Source organism: Neopelma chrysocephalum, unplaced genomic scaffold (assembly GCF_003984885.1).
Source record: "Neopelma chrysocephalum unplaced genomic scaffold, ASM398488v2 Primary Assembly neopelma1_97102, whole genome shotgun sequence".
NCBI classification, from domain to species: Eukaryota; Metazoa; Chordata; class Aves; order Passeriformes; family Pipridae; genus Neopelma; species Neopelma chrysocephalum.
The window spans coordinates 4,575,194-4,592,929 of NW_020925744.1; the positions used below are offsets into that span (position 1 = coordinate 4,575,194).

Here is a 17,736-nt window from a genome sequence, read left to right on the forward strand (position 1 = left end):
AAAATTCTTGCTAGACACCTTTGCTTTGTGGAATTAAAAAAAAAAAAACATAAAGAGGAGGAATGTTCATTCCCACCAGAGAGATTTGGATAAACTACATTTCCCTCCCTCCTCCAGTGCCTATAAGTCAGCAGTGTCATTCAACCAGCTGGAGTCTCTTTGTTTTGAGAGTTACAGCTATGATGAGAACCATGGGAGTACTTCAGCTTGAGGGACGAGAGCCATTGTTCCCACACCGTCTGCTGCCATCCTCTGCTACATTACAATCACTTTGCAAGTACCACAGGCATAAGAACATGTCAACTTACAGAGGAGAAAACTAAAATGTTACTTCATCAATTTAGAATTAGGTCCTATTTAGTTATCCTTTAACATAAGGATACTACCCCATCTCAGCCTTGGCCATATTGATCAACATAACTGATCTACTCTGGCCTCAAATCGGGAGGCCTGGAGACACGCCATCTATAACGCTGCTGTTTCCTTTGAGAAAGCACGCAGGATCACTCTCAAGGAGAAAAGACAACGCAGAAAGAATCGTGTCTTGCAGAATATACCACCTAAGGAGTCTTTCTGCTGTGCCTTTTGCAATCGGACATGCCTATCTCATACTGGCCTTATTAGCCACCAGCATGCTTGTAACAAATGTGGTTAAAGCTTTTCCCAAATCTTCGTTCGTGAAGCCTAGCCATGAAACTACCCCACAGCAAAAAAAATTATCAGAAAGGAATATGCCTCATCAGCTTCCAAACAATTCCACCATTTTAGGCCAAACTTCCCTAGGAAGTTCAAAGAATTTCGTTATTTGCATTTCTGTTAACTGAAGCTGCCACAGCATCAATCAAGTTTTCTACGGTGATAGAAGCACTAGGAAAAAGTTTCTACAATGATAAAAATTAAGTTTCTTGACAATATAAAGTATCATTATTAAAATTCAGGTCAGTGGAGCATTACCTTATCCTCTACATCATTTTTTTAAATCATCCTATCCTAATTCTGCATGAGTATCAAATTCCAAAGACTGCTAAGAACAGTCAAAGAAATTGTATCTGCCTCATAAGAACACAGAATAACACCCTAACCTACTGATACTCACCTAGGCCACACAGGGAACATTCACTTCGAAGCTACCAATACTCTCACTATGCCTTCAGATCCTGAATGAAGACATAAGTGTAGACAATAGTTTTCCTACACTAATAATGGTATTCCCAATGCCTGTCTTATCTCAATTTATTTTAAAGTCAGAGCTGTGAGTGAAATGAGTTTAAACTTTTATTACATTCTTCTAAGAATGGAAATCAGACCATTAAAATCAGATTTGTACATCAGCACACACTCCTCAAGCAAAGAACCACCTCCTTGCAACTTGTTAATATTTTCTCATTAAATGTTAAAAACTTTGGATGAATGGGTGTTTGAATTAACAACTGATAGACAATGAATTCACAGTTGGCTGCTTTCTGTGATGGTGACCAGAAAACAGCATTATAGGTAAATTTTTCTACATCCTTCAAAATGTCAGTAATTTTTCCAGTTTCTTCCTGGTTTCCATGTCTTTTTTAGCCTCTTTATCCCCCTACCATTTCCACACCCGTATATCTTTTAAGGAGTTGCAGAAGCTTTTGATCTAAGGCCAGAAAAGTCCACCACTATATGCCTGAGTCTTATTCCTTGTTAATCACAGATTATAATTTTGTTCACTTATCCTCTAAGCAAAGTCCAACAATAAGCTAAGAAAGCTTTATTCCCAGAAAGGCATCTAAACTTCGAGCAGTATAAACAATTACACATCGATTTCTTCTGGTCATATAGTTTATTGCCAAACACCACTACTCCTTTGTTTCTCACATGGCCAATTTTACCAGCATGAAAAGTTTGTGGCCTCACTTTTGTAACACTTCCCACTTTTCCCACTTTTTTCTTTTTAAACTACTGGCACAACAATTCTAGATGCCATTTTAAGATAACCATCACTAACACCACACACAGACTACTCAAACATCACAGCAAACAAGAATAAGCCCTTATTTGGAGTCACTACTAACATACAGTCAGAAGTTTCAGTTCTAGGCATTTAACCAAGCTTACTGACCTCAACTGTGTGGGTCCTACAGACCAAACAAAAATCTAAAAGAACAAGGTCTGCTCAGCTGACAACACAGGCTTAGAAAGTAATTTTAACAGCCCTAGATTCTTCATTATCTAGAAGTAGAAACTAGTCCTAGTGAGCCTTTCAGTGTTCAGGTAGAGTCTCTCATGAAGGAGGAAGACCACCTGGGAAGCCGGGAAAACAGAAGTATGGTACTTATGTGCAAAATAGGGATATATTGCTTAGCTCCTACACATAGTTGACCTCGACTGGTTTTGTACCGTTGTCAGTATACAGAAGAGGGTTATACCTTCATTCAGCTCTAATAAACTGCAATATCTCCTTTCAGTTCTAGATTACACTCAAATACATCCTGAAAGCTGGAAGGTAACTGAGGCTGATGGGAAAAGACCTACTTCCTCAAAAAGTGAGTATGTTTGGAAGACAAGTTGGATATGCTCACAAGATCTTTTAATGTAGGTCAGTCTTCTATGAGAGATTTTTTTTCCGTTTTTCTTTAACTAATGATAGTTTGCAGAATTAGCTGTGTTCTCAATTCTGAGAAATTGAAAGTTCTACTTGGGAGGAGAGTTAACCCTGACCATCACCACGTCTGTTATTTTAACCACATCCAAGAATTAGCAAGACAAGCATAAGAATTAATAAAGCCATTAGTTTCAATCAGACAACTTAGGAACAGTGTCAACATCTAGAACTCCATCAAGCAACTGAATCTACAGTTTTGTTTTAAACCCAAGTATGTCAAGACTATTTTGAAAAAAATGATACAGACAAACAGAGACAAAAAATGATAGAAACAAATCTATATTTGTGAAACAGAGCACACAGTCATAAGCTTGTCAACATACTACAGTTCCATAGGTCTGGACCAGGTCTACTCCAGCCTTTTGCTGTGTAAAAATATGAACTATATAGGCATGTCTCTGAAGATGGATGTTCATTTCCCTTTCTCTAGTACTAAATTAGATCTACCTACTGGATTAGAACTGCAGTTAAGTATTTGTTAAAAGGCAAATACAAAGAAATATGAATGCAAATACATATTCATGGGTAAGAAATTAATGAAATAAAATACATAAGGGAGAACAACTCTCCAGTCTTGAAAGCTAGAAGCAATTGAAGCACAGAAAACCTGCTACCATTAATTGACAATTATAGTATTTTCTAGGAATAAAAAATTTCCATTTTAAAAAGATTTCCAGTGATTAGTCTTAGATGTTAAGCTAGTTGTAAATCAAACAAGAATATGGTTTTCAACTCCACAAAATGGTTTAGCATTCAAATAACATCCTCAGTTCAGATTAAGTGTTTCTGAAATCCAGCTAACTATTTTGGGGAGATTTTAGAGACAGAGCCAGGATTAGTTACTTCGGCAATTTCTATTATACCTTCTTTTCCTTTTCACAAGTGCCATCCTTGTACTTGCTCATTAATTTGCAGAGCATTAATTAGCTGCTCACAAATAGGCATTGAAGACCTGAATCCCTGGACAGAAAGAATTAAAACTTAACCCAAGATGCAGGTTCCTCTTGCTCTCTATTAAGTTTACTTAAAAATAAATTCAGCTATACTCACTAGATAAAACTGAATACAGGCAATTAATGATTTGAAAAATTTCCTACTATTCTAAAATAAAACAATAAAAGCCTTTTTTAAATTATGTGTTTTGACCAAGCACAACTGATACTGTCATTCATTTATCTAACCAATCAGTGTTTCTTAAGTATTTGTTTTATTTGTTCGCAATCATTTATTATCTACATTGTAATTTTAGAAGCTTCTTAAACAACAAATGGCTGTTTTGCATCTGGGGAATAAAACATACAAAAGGGTGTTGGTGTGCTGTTTGATAACATGCAATTACTGGTAGTTAAGTTCTAATTAGCATAATTAGTTTTGAAACAGTTCTCATAATAACTGTCAAGATTACGTCAATTTAGCTGAAGTTAATGGCATATTTAACAAAGACACACTCATTTTCAGTATTATACTATTTAAAAGTAAGGAAGAGGCAAAGCCCTTTCTGAAGTAGAACTGCTCTTCATAGACACTGCACATTTCTTAACATTGTTTCCTTTCAGCAATCCAACTTATAAACCAGTACTTTATATAGTTACCACCCTTCATTTTCCGTAAGACCATCTGTACAAATTAACACTGATGAAATGGCAATAAAAAACAAGTAAACTAAGGTACAGATGTTTGCAAACTCAGTCTTCTGTTGTTTTGGGAAAGGTAACAATATTCTGGCAGTTTGCAAGGGGATGTGCGGTTTGAAGGGGGAGGAAATCAAGAGGTAAATTCTGAAAAAACTGAAGTAAACAGTATACTAAAAAGTAGCAAATGCTTCTAGTCATACCTAGATGTCTTAGTTTGAGCCGCTCCCCCTGGGACTGGGAGCTAGGGTAGTTGGTCCCAGGAGAGTTTCCTGCTGAGGGACCAATCGCAGCTGTTCTTTTTCGCTCCTGTGAAATTAGATGTTCACAACAGCCGGAAGTTGTTGGCAGTTTTAGTTATGTGGGAGAGCATGTGCGAGAGAGAGAAGCTGGAGGGGTGGATGGGGGCCCCCTGTAACCTGGGGGGGGGGCCCTGTGCCCCCGTGGCCCTGGCTTGGCCAGGGCTGGAGGCAGCGTGTAGGAGTGTGTGTATGTTGTGTGTAAGAGAGAATCAGAGACACGAGGGGTGGCCAGGGGGGCCCCTGAACCCGGGGGGGGGGGGGGCCCCGAGCCTCCTCTGCCTTGTTTTAGCCAGGGCCAGGGCAGTTTCCTCGCCGGTTCTCCCCCTCCACTGCACAGTAGAGGCAGTTGGAGTGGACTCAGAGGCCAGCCAGGGGAGATGCAGCTATCTTTCCCTGGCAGGCATGCTCAGTACTGGAGCCGAGCCAAGAGACGGGCCAGAGGGGCTCGGAGGTGCCATACGTTGGGTTTGGACGTGGGCTACCAAAACTGAAAGCTGCAGCAGCTAAGGAAGAGTGAGAGAGTCAAACCAGCAGGTTTTTCTGGGTAAGGACTTTTTGATGAAGACTATTTGGGATAAAAAGAACTGAGCAGAGACCCAGAGCCTGAAACCTGGAGGGTGAAAACGGAACATCTTACTCCCTAGGAGGAAACCTTCACGGAACCAGGGAGGAAGGACTCAGAGCTGACTCCCTGGACCTTTCATGATGAGGATCCTGATGACGCAAGTTGCTTCCCTTGCAGCTCAGGGAAGGGAGACCTCAGCACGGAGCTGAGGGCTGGTGGGGGTGCACAAGAACCCCTTTCCCTCATACCCCAATGAGAGAGAGACTTTTTTCCACTATCGCCCTGAAGACTTCTCCTGAACTGATGTGGGAGGGGCCAAGGGGTGGTAGGATTATTATTAACACTGTGTATTTGTTTGCTCTTTAGGTTCTATAGTATCTATTGTGTATAGTAATAAATTGTATATATTCCCTTCCCCCATACTGAGGTGTACCTGTCTGAAAATTTCTCTTTGGTGTTAAGGTAAATTGTGGGGGGAAGCTTGGAGATTGGATTTTTGTGGGGGTAAAACCCCCACACTAGGCAAAACATCCCTTCACTGCTTAGCAGGAAAGGGCATAAGCCATTCACAAAGGCCAGTTTATACTGCTTTTTTTAGTTTTGATGTTACTAGAAACTACTTTCAAGTATTCAAAGATGTTCCATTATTATACTAAGTAAAAATTTAGTCATTTCATTGACATCTTTCACATTTACAAGAAGCAGCAGCATGCCTTTCAGAGTCTGATTTACTTCATACTGTATATTTATCTTCCACAACAGAAGGAATACTCAACCTGAGCTCAACACTTGCCATAAAGCTGAAATCACACAACCAGTCTTGACTGAATTTAAAAGCCAAGTGTATTACAATGCAAATGTTTCATTTGAGGATCTTGTTTATTACATTAATATTTCATAGAGCAAGTTAGCATAAAGTAGATATGAAATATGCTGTCTTAAAAAGCCCTCTGGACTCTGAGAAATCTTGCTTGTGGCATAGAGGTTTTGTTATTTATATAAAACAGGTAAACAAAACTAAAGACTTCATGCTCATTAAAGTAGGAGATTACGTTTTTTAAATCAGGAAAAAAAAACCCACATAGACAAACAAACAATAAATAAATAAAACCCCGAACAGGAATTTGACACTAAACCATGACAAAACCAAAGAAAATTTACAGAAATTTTACCCAATTAATTTGGTCAAATTCTTTTCCTTTCATATACACATTTATCATCATTTATCATTGCTGTCCTGCTGGACTGTCCAACTGGACTTCTGAATATTGTTATCTGTTTTTCTTTAATCTTTCTAACTATTTAATGGTGACTCATCTTTGGTTTGCTTTTCATTTTATATATTTTTTTTTTCTGTTTTGTATATTTATATATATTCACCTTACACTAGGACTTTTCAAACCTCAGTCTTTGCTGTAGTCAATTTCAAGAGGGACTTTCACACAGAGTTATTACAGCGTTTCTCTTGCTGCTTTGCCAACTTCCCATAGAAAGCAGTACAGCCTTGTTCCCACTCTTGGTTGACTGTCTGACAGCATCACAGTTCCCCCTCCCTGACTTTATCTGTCCCTGGGCTGCCTGAATTCGACACGCCCCCCTCTTCCCCCTTCTCCATACTTCAGGGGTCTTTCCCCAGGCTGCCTGAATCTGACATGCCCCCCCCCTTTCTGAACCAGGGACCTAGGGACAGTGCAGCAGAGCACCTCCCTCCCTTTCTGAACCAGGGACCCAGGGACGGCACGGCGCCGCTCCACCGCCGCTCCACTGCCCGCCTGTCCGGCAGAACTCCAGGGGCCGCGTGGCGCACCTCCTCCTGGTCCTCTTCTCGTCACCCCCCCTTTCCCTCCTGGCAGCCAAGCAATGCAGCTGCTTCTCTGGATAGAAAAAGAGAGAAAGAGAGAAAAAGACTCCAACTTCCCCCTCAGGTCCGTTTCCTCAATAAACACACCCATTCTCTTACTTAAAATAGACCGGTTTTGAGTCTTACTGGGATCCGTGTATGTAGCTTAACATTGCTCCAGTTTTAATTTAAAGTTACCAGCCAGTCCTTCCGCTGTTTCTCTTTGTTCCACGTCCGTCCATCCTGGGTTCCTTGCCGCAACGGACCCGAAAACAGGCACCAAGTCCCTGAACCGCCAAAAATAGGCGGTTGGGCTTTTCAAGGACAATAGTACCTTCTCCTTGGGCCGACGGGCTTTGGTTTCCCAGGTTTCAGCACCAAAACCGTGGGAAACATCCCTCTCTTTAAATTTAGAAAGATGACATAAACTTAGGGAACAAAGAAACAAGGAAGAATCTATTCAACGCGTTGGGTCTTTCTCACACCGAGTTTCCGGGGAAAAAGACACCTTCGGTTTAAATTCCATACATTTTATAATTTCACAAAATCCCACCCTTTTCAGGTAAGTTTTAATGTATTCATTTTTACCTAAAAAGGTTTCTTTTCTCTGAAAAGGGGCTTTCCCTTTATCCCAATTGGCTGCATGCCATCCCCTGTCAAAGATGATGGATCTTCCTTTGTTCTTAGCCCAAAGAGAAGAAGAACCTCATGTACCAAATGGCCCTAAAAGATTTAATTTTAAGAATTTTCTCATTTCCCTTATCCTGCCAAAAGAGACCCTGATACCTGACCAAGTTCAGGTCTTGGAACTTGGATATCTTACAACTTCAGGATACGCCTATTTATATAAAAAAGCCATATTTTTATTTCTCATATCAGCTTACTACAATAAGATATTAACAAAATTGGCTTTATTTCCATTTATTTTGACCTATTTTCCAAAAATTCTGCTAGCAGTAATAAAAACAGAAAAATCAAAACATTACATTAACAAATGGTATTTGTAAATACTTGTGGAATGGCAGGGGGCTGGCAGAGAACAGAAGAATTACTCCTAAACTTTGGACACTGAATGAGGCAGCAACTCCGAGTCGCCTCCCAGACTACTTCAGCAGAAAATAAGCACTTTCAGAGGCCAATCCATCCTACTACGAAAGAGATGCTGAAATCAGGCAAGAGGACTGTCAGCCTACAGTGCAAGGAGAGTCAGACAAACAATCTCTATCACAGTTTCCCTACACTCCTGCAGAACTCAACACTGAGACACACACTGAATTGCCTTCCAGGAGCATGTATTACTCTCCACTAACTGCAGAGAGGAAGAGACTGACCAAAGCAACATGACGTGTGAAAACATCCTGAGAACCACTCTACACCTCAGCTTCCCATTTCTATTTAGTGTCGAAGATGTTCTGTATCATTTTCTTAATGTTTTTTAATTTCCCATTAATACTCTCTGCAGATTCCCATTATCTGTGTCACCACCACAGAAACTGTTTGTTGTGGACAGCTCAAAATGCTCATGCCAGAAATTGAAGAGTAACAAAATTATCACTTGGCTATCTCTGAATTAAAAGCCCACATCAAATCCAATACACTGCCCATTCATCTGAAAATTAGCCTTCCCTACACATCTTTAACCCAGTTATATGGGTCTACATGGATACTGTATATTTAATTTATAGTGAGTGAATCATGCACAGCTATTGAACTCCATCTAAAGCAACACCTGCGGTCCATTTTCAATCAACATTCTGTAAGTCACTTAAAAATCTATAGTTTCCGATAGAAAGGTTTTATATCTGCACCCCAGTAAGTGGTTTTGTTCTTACAAATTATTGACAGAAGAAGGGGAAATGTCTTTTGTACCCTGTTTGCAATTGCTTCAAACACTAGCATGTGTCTTGACCTGTTCGCTCACCATTCTTGTCTATATTGGCACATAATCACTGCTCAGTCAGGTCCACATCAGCTGAGTATCAATCTCAGCAAGAATGATCACTCCTAGAAGAGGAACTAATATCATTTTTCACATGAGTGAAACAATAAGCTTAAAATAATTTCAGCTCAGATTGTGAACAGCTACAGAAAATTCTTCATACAAATCTCTTCTACGTAACTTTGTCCTAAATATAATTAAAAACTCCCCTTAGTAGAACGTAAGAATAGACCTGCCATATTCAACTCTGTCAAATCACAGCACCAAGGAAAAAAAAAAGCAAGGAAGGGGAGTGATCCCTAACTTAAGGCCCTTTTTAAGCAAAGGCCAGAGTCTTTCAGAAGCCTGACAGCAAAGTATTTGTCAAAGAAGGCTTGAGAATAGCTCTGGCTATGTGACATTAACATTAACCTCCTCGGGAGGCAAGTCTGATCAGCAGTTCCAGATAAGAAATAAATACTTCTGAGGAACCTGCATCCCCACCCTGTGCACAATCTGCTCAGATCTGCTTAGACAGATCTTGCCTATTTTTGCACCAGCATGAAAGAAACTGCAGTCAGGCACAGATAAAAGATGTGGAGGGACAGGAAGGAAGAAGTCTGTGGCAGACAGATATGCCAAAAAACTAGACGGGTGATGAGTGAAAGGTCCTTAAGGAAGCCTGGCTCACTGAATTTTTCATTAGTCCATTGTTTTATGACCATTTAAAATACTTTTTGTCAAAATGCTGCTGCATCTTCCTCTTCCTATAGTTTAAGCATCACCCCAAAACAAAAGCACAATATTGATAGCAGCATGTTACCTAATAATTGGGCAAACAGAAATAGAATCAAACAGCAACAGCACTTTTTAGACTTAGTTAATTTGGAAGAAATTATTTTTTATTCCCAAATAAAAAAAGAAGGAAAAAATGTACAGTTTTGATGCAATTTAAATTGATTTCTGAGCATTCACCTATTTTCTTTTTCATTTTAATTACACATAATCCAAATCTTTCCTTCAAAATGAACAATGTTTCTACCAATGACTAGACAAAAAACTACACAGGTTGATAATTAGTTCTCAGGAAAATACAAGCATACAAGATCCAATAAAATCAACTCTTTCTATTAAGTGTGGAGTCCAATAAATCATATCTGCCCCAAAGAGCCACAAACAGCACCACCGCTAAGCAGAAACCAGGACTAGGTTTATAGGTGAAAATTTGTTGCCTTCGAAGTAAAATACTATTTCAGACAGATCATGGAGAAAACAGCAATCTACATGTCAATGTGATAAGAAAAACTGTCATGGTGCTATCTGTTCAGCATTGGCTGACCATAGCTGCCTTCAATCTGAATATTGCATTTAAAAAAATCCAAAACAAACCACAAAACAAGCTTCCCCTAGAAAGCAGACATGGATCAACAAGGTTTTAACAACCACCCTAAAGGCAGGAGGGGGGGGAGGCAAAACATTAATAATTCTCTTTTTTTATATAACAAGAAATATATTAAAGTAACTCTTTGAAGAAAAGTATAGGCTAGTACACAGAGTCCCGCATTCAATTTCAACACTTCTTAAGATATTAACATGCAGAAGCACAAAGCAGCAAAATGGATGCTTGAAAACAAAAAGCTGAAAGTTCAAGTGTATGACATATCTCTTCCCTGTCCTCTTCCCTTATCATTTTATCCAAAATTCTTAATTAAGCTCATGCTTCCTACACCTATGTCCTCCTAAGGACAGAGTACTGCAGGAAGTGGAAAGACATTGATAGAAAAGAATGTTCAGGAGAAAGCAATAGAAGACAGCTGTCCTGTCTAAAATAGTATGCTTTTTTTAATGAAAGAAACCATTTACATGGAAATACCTATATTAATGAAACATTCGGCTCAGACTTTATGTAGAATCCAGTAACCCAATTCAGAGTTACTGCTACCATAAATGTTACTCAGCTGCACTCAACATACTAAGTAATGTTATATGCACACATGCATTAGATATTTTAAAAATGCTGCTTAAGGAGGAGAGGTTGGTCTGGAAATAAACTTCTGGTTTGATCTCCATTCCCCCAATAATAGATATAGAGATTTTTTTTTTTTTTTGGTTCATTTCTAGCTTTGAAAAGAATTACTCACCAAACTAGCAGTAAGTGAAGGTGCTGACTGTCCAAGTGTTTGGTAGCGCATGCGAACAAGATTTGAGGTTTCTATAGGTTGCCACAGCTGCTGTCCAGTTGCACTGGGAAGCAAATACTTGCCTGTCAAGTTAAGAAGGAGTGAGTTAAAAAGAGGAGACATTTCAGATGAGGCAATGCAATGGACAAAATTTACTGTAATGCTCTTGCCACCCTAAAACACTACAGCCCAGATCACAGGTGATTTCATCAGAACAGAATTCCTACTATTCACTTCCTAGTCCTTCACATCACCCTTCCACAAGCTACACTTTCATAGGCAAATTCACTTCTTCAGTATTCTCATAACTGTACCTTCTTCCTACCTGGAAGCACAATTAAAGATACAACAGATACAAATATCCAGAATGGTGGTTCTGAACCAAAGAAACCTAAATTCTGAAAGCTAGTTAAACAAAAAAATAAAAAATAAATAAAAATATGCCTCTATCTACCCCTTTAAGGAATAATATTCTATGTCTGAGGGACAAAGTGAGGTTTATTGGAATAAGACACTTACTATGTGGATAACAATTACACCACTACGTGAGCGAGCACTATTCTGCTTCTATTCCAAAATTCCTTACAATCTACCTAATAGATATCACTCAATTCCCAAGAAAGTATCTTTATTCAGTGTCCCAAATTAGCGGAGATCACCAAGGTGCAGGTCAGCTATTCCTCAGGAGTGCTCATATGGGGGTCTCAGGGAGCAGTGGATGTACCCCCCCGGTGCCTGCCTGTGCTCACCGCTTAGTGTCACTCTACTGTGGGAAGGAAAGCTCAGGCCACAGAAGGCCAGATCCCCAGTCAGAGCACTGCCACTCAGTATGGACTGTGTCCCCACAGGTACTAATTAGGTAGACCACATCTCCAGCTCATGAAGCCCCTGAGCTACCAACAAGCAGCAAGAATATTCAGGGAATTATATTAAGAGGATAAGCACATTCTGCTTACTTTCAGCCACTGTCAAGAAACAGGACAAGAGCCTATATACTGTCTTGGCAATATGTCCACCTTAAATTCTTAGTTATCTCTGAAAACTACGCAGAAGTGAGACAATAACACTACTAAACCAACTGACTTCTCTTAGAAGGTGATGCAAAGCAACAATTCAAAAGACTTTCTATTTTTAATCAAATCTAGGTTCAAAAACACAATGCAAGGTTTTGACTGAACAGATCAAATGAAAAACATCACCAAGCCACATGGCCTAAACATTTGTTTATTGAAATCACTAATTCCCACCTCATTAATCTTGTCACCTCAGACAACTATGGAGTGGGTACGTGTGTAGCCACTGACAAAGGATTTCTACTCTGATAGACAGGTACAGGTTTGCCAGGAAATGAAGATGCCTCAGCTCTATAACCTTATTTTTAACAGTAGATCTACAGAGAGTTGCTGAGATCTCTGGAAGTGATTGTCTTGGGAGCTAGAGAGTTCCCAAGCAGCAGCCCACAATAGTCTTTAACACTTCCCAGTAAGTCTTCAAAATGTGCTATTGTTCTTTGTTGAACTGGTAAAGCAGAACTCATAAACATTTTTTCATCCAATTTGCTAACAGCCTGCCCAAGACTAGAAGAAAACCATACAACAAAGCTGTGGTTTCTTGCCCAATTATCTAGGATAACATTTCCAAGAACTGGAAAACCTGAATTAATTTCCCATCAGCTCTCTCTGCCTGTTTCTAACAAATTCAGGTTCCCTTTCTACATAGGCTTCCATCATCCTCAACTAAAAGGATGCCATAAAAAGCTTAACACATTGATTGCAACAAACACATCTTTGATATTCCATTAAAGTCAATCCTGAAATATACCAGTATGACATATACAGTCAGAGAGAGATTTATATCTATGACCTCAAAAGATTAATTCCTTCTCCTCTGGACAGCAAAAAGAGAATTTAAAAGTGCGTGCAAAAAACTAAGTTGTACAAACCTTCCATTTAAATGGGTGTGTTTTATTTCTTTAATGCTTTCCACATTGAAAAAGTTCCCGGGATAAAACCAGACATTTCCTAGTGCTAGTTTTCCTGATTACAAAAATCTCTCAGGGTAAATGCAAACTACAAACACTGTAACAAAACTGCAAGAAGGCTTCCAGAATTCCAGCACCATGAAGACAACTCCAAACAAGCCATCACCAAAATGCAACACCTATTTTGTCTAGTAGACATACATTACACAAAACCCTCTTAGAAACTCCGTATTAACCCACTCTAGAAGCCAGTATGCTAAACAATTTTCAGCTTCAGAACTGTAGCACAATTTTAGGGCATTATACCATCACAGAAATCAATACTTCAAAAGGAGTAAGATGCTTAGAACAACAGAGAATTTTAAGAAAAAAACAGGTGTTTTTTAATAAAGTTTTTCTAAAACTGGGGAACATCATCACTCTTTGGTTAAATAATGTACTTTGTCATAGGGTGTTGCAGTTTAGGAATGGTATTGTACTCCCACTAAAAAGAAAACCACAAGCCGCTCCCCTCCCCCTTCAGTGGGAGATACACAAGGCAGAAATCACAGTCTGAGACAAGAATTTTAAGGAAACAGCGATAAGAAAATTAACAGTAACAGCAACAATACTAATAGCAAAAATGTACCAAGTGTGATTTACATGCAACAATTCTCATGAAGCCTAGGACAATGAAAAACAATTGCAGACAGACCCTCCACCTGCCATGCCTTCCCCATGACTGAAAAGGAACTCTTTTTTCCTCAGAATTGAGAGAAAGAGTCCCTTTCCACAACACCCTGGCAATGATGTAAGATGGTATTGAGTAACATTCGGGTCTTGGCCACACCCACTCAGCACTGCAAACTGCAGCCTAGAACTCCTGTGCTACAGCGATCTCACCGGCTCAGCTTCCCTGGGCAGGCTCAGCCTCCCTGGGCAGTTGGGACTACAGGCATGTCACTATGCCCAGCTACTGTAAAAAAAAAAAATTTAACTCTGTCCTGGCTGGAACTAGGACACAGGGGTTTAAAACTAGTCTCAAAATCCATTGTCAGACACTAGGCCTTTCCCATACTGCATTAATTTTCATTTCAGATGAATCCCACTGAGCTTCCCAAGAAAAAAAGGCAATCATTTGTATTTTGTCCACACATTAAGACAGTTTTGTTTAAGTTTTGATCCCAAGTCAAAAAGATTTAAATAACAAGACAGTTTAGTCTAGTAGAAGGAGAAAGGTACATGAGAAATAAGTGCTGTTATTAATGCTTGTACTTCCTTCTTGTTTTAAATGTGCACCAGATCAAAAACATGAAGAGCTAATATTGTGATTCCTATTCACATCAGTCCCTCAGAGCATTCTGTACCTTATCAGGTGTAGGGCATCTCTAACAGCCACCTTTACTGTTCTTTACAGTAATCTATATTTTACTCAGTTTTTATCTTGCTCAAATATCTGAAAGAAAGACTAAGATATCTCGGTCCAGAGGCTAGAGGAGAGGCAATCCTACTGTTTATGACAAAATCTTGTACTAAGCCCTTCCTTCAACTGTAAGATTTTGCCTGACTGACGGGAAAGCAGAGTAGAATAACTCAGCATGAAGGTCAGTGTCGCCACTGTAAGAATTCACTTAATATTTCATTATTTTTCTTGCATGATTAACATCTAAAAATATTTAAAATAATGTTAGGGGGTCTGTTGAAGAGCTAATTAGGCAGTAAACACAATCAAAATTGTCAACGAAATCATGAGCGTGTGTGATGCTGAAATGACCTCTCACTTCTTTACCACAAACAGGAGCCTTGAAACTACAGTTTTCACAACATACTGAAATTAAGGCAAGCAGATAGTCTAGAACTCCAATTCTTCTTTTCATAGTACACAGGCTATTAAACACAGAAATAGCATATAATAAGTATGTTTTCTACAGAAGCAAAAATAGCCATGGCTTAGACAAAATGATTGTAACAGATAAATCTCTTATCTGGGAATAACGCTAATCTTTATGCAGAGAGATACTAGCAGGAGAACAGCCAGCTGCAACAAAATATCTGGAAAATAACAATAGTACTTTTAATACCGTGCTTCTCAAAAAAAGAAAAATTGGGCATACTTTACAGGACTGCAATAAAAATGGTTTTTCATTTTCAAAATCAAACATCAATATTTTCTACAGAAAAAAACTTCTTCCAAAATTCAATTTGCTTTCCTGAAGGGACTAGGATACCACTGAACTAAACTACCACACAATAAAACAATCCCTGTCCACAGTGAGCTAGTCAGCAACTCTCCCTGGATTCTTCCATTAAAAAAAAAAAATCCCCTCACACTATCCACTCCTCCTTTCCTGCCATTATAGTACTCCTACACTTTTCCTGCTACAGTTTCATTCATAGTTGCATGCATTTACCCCTTTTGGATTTTTAATAACCCCTTGAATTTACACAAATCCACACATTCCCTTGTTGTTAAGTGATTTAAATATCAGCATTACACATAAAACTTGAGCTCAAATACGTTATTGATTTTCACACTGCATTCATTTCTGCCTTCAAGATTAATGCTCCAAGCAGCTACTTTCCTTTTTGAGTGAACTGACTTGTGAGGGACAGAGAGGAAGGCTTCAACTTCACTTCATCCCTTCCATCTTAATTCAGTATTTTGGTCCATATACAGCATATAATACTGCCAGCATCCAGACCATTGCCACACTGTTAGTAATTTTCATACTACTTTCATCAGGTATTGATACAGATGAGTAATATCCTGATACAGGTTCCCTACTGCTGCCCTCTTCAATCCCAAAATAGTCTTCGGCTTCCTCCCCCACTTCCTCTGCAGAGGCTTTGTTGGTATCTTTAGCACCCTTCCTGTAGCCTGAAACTACCAAGATAGCCTAAAGTCTGTAACGAATGCCATCTCTTCCCATATCTGAATGCAATCCTTTTTAGTCCAGCACATTTATCAAAATGTATTTGAATGAAAGGTGACTTAAGTTGATTACATAACGGTAATAATTTAGCATTATTTAATAGTATTACCTCATTGTTGGTGAACACAGGTTCTGCAGTTCAGTGTCATCTTCCCCTTGAACTTGCCTCTCCTATGTCTAGCTTTCTTTGCAATGGGTATTTGTAGAAGGTCCAAGTGGAATCTTTGTTACTTCTTACTTCTACTGCATTCAGTGTGTGCACATTCGTTGTATGCTTTACTGTATAAGGCCAAAAGAGACTAAAACCCACATACAATTCCTCAAATATCAGTCAAAATAGGCAGGCTTTGCTTTATTCTACATGAAAAATCTTTCCTACTGCTGAAGTATTACTCTACTTCCTCTGTCCCTCTCAAATATCAATAGGATGGCTGAGAATTACTAAATGAGTTTAAATCTAATACCTAGATATCTTCCATTTTCAGTTAAAATTTAAAAATAACTTTGCCTCAAATGTTCAGCACCATGATAATTAAACAATTAAATATGATTGAGAAAATCTTCTGGCATCTAAGCAAGGTTTTGCCTTTACAGAAGTAAAGCAAATAATTCACATTAGCTGTAATTGGAAAGTAAAAGAAGAGTGGATGAATTTAAAATCATCATTAGGAAACTTTTCAATATTTTCCCTTATTATATTGTGGCTGCATCAAACCACTTAAATTTCAAATGACTACCAGTATGCAAAAAGAAAAAGGGTTACCATTTTATTAATGCCTCATTTATTGGCCAAACTTAAAGAAAATGAGCATGTTTTGCATATTACTCAGCTACACATGGTTGAAGTTAATAAACAACGTGGATTTCCCAGTCTGATGCTAGAAGTGAAATTTTTCTTTCAACCAGTCTATCCCCTAAACATAATATTAGTCAGGTAAGACTGTAGTTATAATTGACTAAAATACAATTTCTTTTGTTACTGTACAAGAAGCCTTTGCAAAAAAATCCTATTGTGCTCACAATAGTTTTTTCACTTTTCGATGTACTACAAAATCTCCTAATATGCTCTATCTTGGTTTCACTTTGTAAAATTAGACTAAGAAGTGGTGCTCTCAGGCATGTGGTGTGATTCTTGGGGTTGTCCTGTGCAGGACCAGGAGCTGGACTTGATGATCCTCATGGACCCCTTCCAACACAGGATATTCTATGATTCTTTGATTCTCTCTGCCATGCATGAAATAAATGCGGCCCACTGAAGGCAAAAATTTGGGGTGAGATTCTGAAGTTAAAAAAAAAGGCAGTAGTAGATCTATCTAAAAATTTCATCAATATTGGTGGAACTGGAAAAGGGCACATCCAGTTTTGGACCACAAATTAGTAGGATGCAGTAGTATCCAAAAATATATATATATAAAAAGAAAATCAAGCCTCCATTAACTGCAAAGGGATTCAGAATCAAGACTGTTTATAAGTCAATTACCAGGAATAAGTCATCACATAGAGTTAGATTTTATCTCAGAAACAAATACCATTTTCACACTTGGAACAAAATTTCTCTCACTGAAAGTCACGTAAAAGACAATACAGAATTTTGCTGATATGAAAATTACTCAGAGTTCCTTTGTGTCTCAGTTTAACAAGATTACAACTTAGAAATTAAGAAAATTCACATGGAAGTGCGGAAAAGAACAGCTCTTTATTAACAAAATCCGAATAAACAACAAACGATGCAGTCAAAACTTTGAGAAGAAATAAAACAAAGTCCCAAT

At 38.6% G+C, this 17,736-nt stretch overlaps 1 protein-coding gene across 2 annotated transcripts in view; it reads right to left on the bottom strand.

Annotated features, from left to right (window-relative positions):
* MAST4 (microtubule associated serine/threonine kinase family member 4) overlaps positions 1-17,736 on the bottom strand; it is a 292,509-nt gene that overhangs the window by 198,440 nt on the left and 76,333 nt on the right. For both annotated transcript variants that reach the window (XM_027671419.1, XM_027671417.1), the window contains exon 3: positions 11,036-11,157. In XM_027671419.1, the coding sequence (XP_027527220.1) occupies positions 11,036-11,157 (122 nt within the window). The remainder of the gene's footprint in view (positions 1-11,035; positions 11,158-17,736) is intronic.